The sequence below is a fragment of the Onychomys torridus genome, chromosome 4 (genome assembly GCF_903995425.1).
Source record: "Onychomys torridus chromosome 4, mOncTor1.1, whole genome shotgun sequence".
NCBI lineage: Eukaryota > Metazoa > Chordata > Mammalia > Rodentia > Cricetidae > Onychomys > Onychomys torridus.
This window is the reverse complement of record NC_050446.1, coordinates 65696053-65699780: the sequence shown is the minus strand read 5'-3', so window position 1 is coordinate 65699780 and position 3728 is coordinate 65696053. Positions and strand designations below refer to the sequence as shown.

General features: G+C 38.5%; 1 protein-coding gene across 1 annotated transcript; it reads left to right on the top strand.

Moving 5' to 3' along the window:
- The first annotated feature begins 2709 nt into the window (after nt 1-2709).
- Nucleotides 2710-3728, top strand: LOC118582573 (olfactory receptor 4B1-like). Its single transcript, XM_036185546.1, has one exon. The coding sequence runs from the start codon at nt 2736-2738 to the stop codon at nt 3660-3662; it is 927 nt and encodes a 308-aa protein (XP_036041439.1). The 5' UTR covers nt 2710-2735; the 3' UTR covers nt 3663-3728.

Sequence of the window (3728 nt, the reverse complement as noted above, 5' to 3'; positions counted from 1 at the left end):
TTCCTTGCTCTAGGACCAGTGTTTTCAGTCAACAATCCACTTATTCTCCCAGCCCAGTTTTCCTAAGTCTGAACACACCTGGAGTAGTGATGTGTTCCAGCAGGGAATCTAACATTATGCTGACTTGCAGGCACATTGAGTGTATTTGAAATTCATGCTATTCATTTTTTTTTATTTGTTGTTTCAAGGAAGCATAAGAGCACAGCAGCTTTTCTGATATAAAGGTAGGTGGTGTGACTAGAAGCAAGGTGCAGAGTTTCTCAGCTGACATAGGATGTTGGGCTAGTTAAATTTTTATTAGAGCTATGAGAATTCATTTTTGAAAAGTTGTGGTGGTTGAGCTCATAACTTTTCTTATGGTATAAAATTCATAGCATGAAATGTGATGATGCTGAAATTTCTTTGCAATTTTATTATGCAATCAATAAAATACTATTTGGGGATTACCAGATTGGGGCCTTTATTGGTAGAGTTCTATTACTTCACCCCAAGATCAGTTACTACATCAACCTGTCTCATATTTTCCCTAGTCATGGTCTTTATTCTATCGTATGTTGTAGTACGAAGCAAAGTAGGAGATTTTTCTTACCATCTAAATGAGAGAATGTTGGAATGGGTGAGTGTGGGTAGGAGAGGAAGAAGGACAGGGAGAAGGAGAGAGAGAGAGAGAGAGAGAGAGAGAGAGAGAGAGAGAGAGAGAGAGAGAGAGAGAGAGATTTGCAGAGACAAAGGTCATTCCCAAAGAAGCCTGGAACACTGTGGATCTATATAATTCTGTCTCCAAGTGATGTTTCATATTTGTTCTAGTAATTTATCTTAATTTCTGTAATAGATCAAGATTAAATTATGATTAAATTTATCTTAATTTCTGTAACAGATCAAGATTAAATTGTGTTCAAATTTATCTTAATTTCTGTAATAGATCAAGAGTAGATTCTGTTTAAATTTGGGGTTGGGGATTTAACTCAGCAGTAGAGTGCTTGCCGAGCAAGCACAAGGCCCTGGGTTTGGTCCTCAGCTCTGGAAAAAGAAGAAAAAAATTGTGTTTAAATTTATCTTAATTTCTGTAATAGATCAAGATTACATTGTATTTAAGCTCAGAGATGAATTGTGTGTTTATTTAGGTAAATACACCTAAAATTTCTAACAGAGGTCATATTTAATTTGAACTCATCTCTTATGCCTCTGTCTATGGATTCTGTTAATGAATGACCGTCTCATTTCTTCTTTTCTGGTCAAATAACAGATACTTGCTTAGGAATATAAGAGACTATGCTTCCTATTTGGGTAGATAAATAATACTTCCATAGCTTTGATATATACTTAGATTATTACATTTTTCTGTTGTAAAATGCTATCAGTTCATACATTCTATGTTTTTAGGAAACAATATCTCTGCCCCCCCCATGGAGGCTGAAGTAATTCAGAAGGGAGACACTTGAGTGAGCAGAAAGCATTGCCTTGTTATTGATGAAGATGGTAAGGGAGATGGTGGCTTATGTCTGTCCAAGTAGCTTTTGTATAGTTTGCTCAAGAGTTTGGCAAACATGTACACATAGGCATGGCAGCATTGGATGTACTCAACCACAGAGAAAGACCCTCTGAGGAAAAAGTATGTTATCTGAAATCATTTAGAGGAGAGGAGAGTAAGGGCCTTCCTGTGTATGCCTAATCTTTTCTTCCAAATTTACTCTGCTCTCTGGCAGGGTGTGACTGGAGTGTATTTTTAGTGTATCAGGAAAGAAACTCTCTCCTGACAGTCTCTACCAAGTTGTGTGCTTGCAAGTGGGTCTTCTTAATAACAATAAATCTGATTTGTTGTGTTTGATGATTGACAAATATAAATACTGTCACCTTGACTGACATAAGGATACCAAGATGGCACTCTTGAATGTGGAATTTGGGAAGGTTTATTAAAGGCAGTTGCAAATGGCTGCAATACACTGCCCCCAATACTTACGTCTAGCATTAGACTTTCCTTGCTACGCACTGATGGAAGTACCTGTTCAAAAATTTGATGGCAGTTTGTTCTCTAGAGCGGTGGTAATGGTCTTCACGTTTACAATTGAATGTGAGGCCAATCATAACTTTGACACTAGCATTTGTTATCTTACTTCTGCTCATCACCTTTCCAAGTAAAAAGCCTTGATTGATTTTTTTTTAAATCCGTGTTTCCTTTTATATTTTATGAGAATTTACTTGATTACTGGTGAGACATATTTTCACATGCATTAGCATATTGATACAACAGAAAATAGATACTTTTTGAGACACAGAAGAAAGAAACAAAGAATAGAGGAGAAGAAGTATGCCAAGGGAATTGCCCAAGAAGAAGAGGTATTAAAATATAATACATATTAAAATATAAGAAGTACAAATATAGGTCTTAGCTTGAATGGCTGTCCAAATTCAGAACATGTTGACATAAACGTCAATGTATCAAAACCTAGAAAGAATGGTTCTGGACCCAGAATTGACCTCTGTGTGGTTATGGGAAAGTAATTATGTCTCTGGATTTCTGTTTTCCAATGATAAAACTAAGTAAATTATAATATCATAAAATGTTAGAGTGCCATGTTGAATTCTTAATTAATACTTATTGGCTAAAGGCATGATTAGTAAGTGGCTTGCTTTCTCTGACATCTATAAATGGTATAAACTGGTGCTACATTTTTTTTTTTTTTTAAATTTCAGGACATTCCCTGCCTTATGTCCATTACTCCTGAACTGAAGCCATGGCCAGGGCAAACAATGTGACTGAACTGATCATCACTGGTCTTTTCCAGGATCCAAAGGTGCAGAAGGTGTGCTTTTTACTGTTCCTTCCTGTGTACCTGGCCACAGTCCTGGGCAATGGCCTCATTGTTGCAATGGTCAGTGTCAGTAAGAGTCTGCGTTCCCCCATGTACATCTTCCTCAGCAACTTGTCCCTGGTGGAGATCTGCTACTCCTCCACTGTTGTCCCTAAGTTCATCACTGATTTACTTGCTAAAGTTAAAACCATCTCCCTGAAGGGCTGTCTGGCTCAGATATTCTTCTTCCATTTCTTAGGCGTTGCTGAGATCTTTTTGCTTGTAGTGATGGCTTATGACCGCTATGTGGCCATTTGCAAACCTCTTCATTACATGAACATCATGAGTCGCCAAGTGTGTCACATGCTGGTGGGTGTTTCTTGGCTGGGGGGCTTTTTACATTCTCTAATTCAGGTTCTTATCACTATTCAGTTGCCCTTTTGTGGTCCCAATGTGATTGACCACTACTTCTGTGACCTCCAGCCACTATTCAAGCTGGCCTGCACTGACACGTTTGTGGAGAGTGTCACTGTGATGGCCAATAGTGGCTTAATTGCTCTGTGTTCCTTCCTTGTCCTGGTGACCTCTTATGTCATCATTCTGGTCAACTTGAGGAACCATTCAGCAGAGGGTAGGCGCAAGGCCCTCTCCACCTGTGCCTCTCACATTACAGTGGTTATCTTGTTCTTTGGACCAGCCATCTTCCTCTACATGCGACCTTCCTCCACTTTCACTGAAGACAAACTTGTAGCTGTTTTCTACACGGTTATCACCCCCATGCTGAACCCCATCATCTACACACTCAGAAATTCAGAGGTGAAAAATGCCATGAGGAAGTTGTGGGTCAAAAAGAACCTAGGAATGGAGTAAAGGAGAGCTAAGTGATGGGAATTATTTTAAAAAGTGTAACTTATCATTAAAGTGGATTTCCTTTCT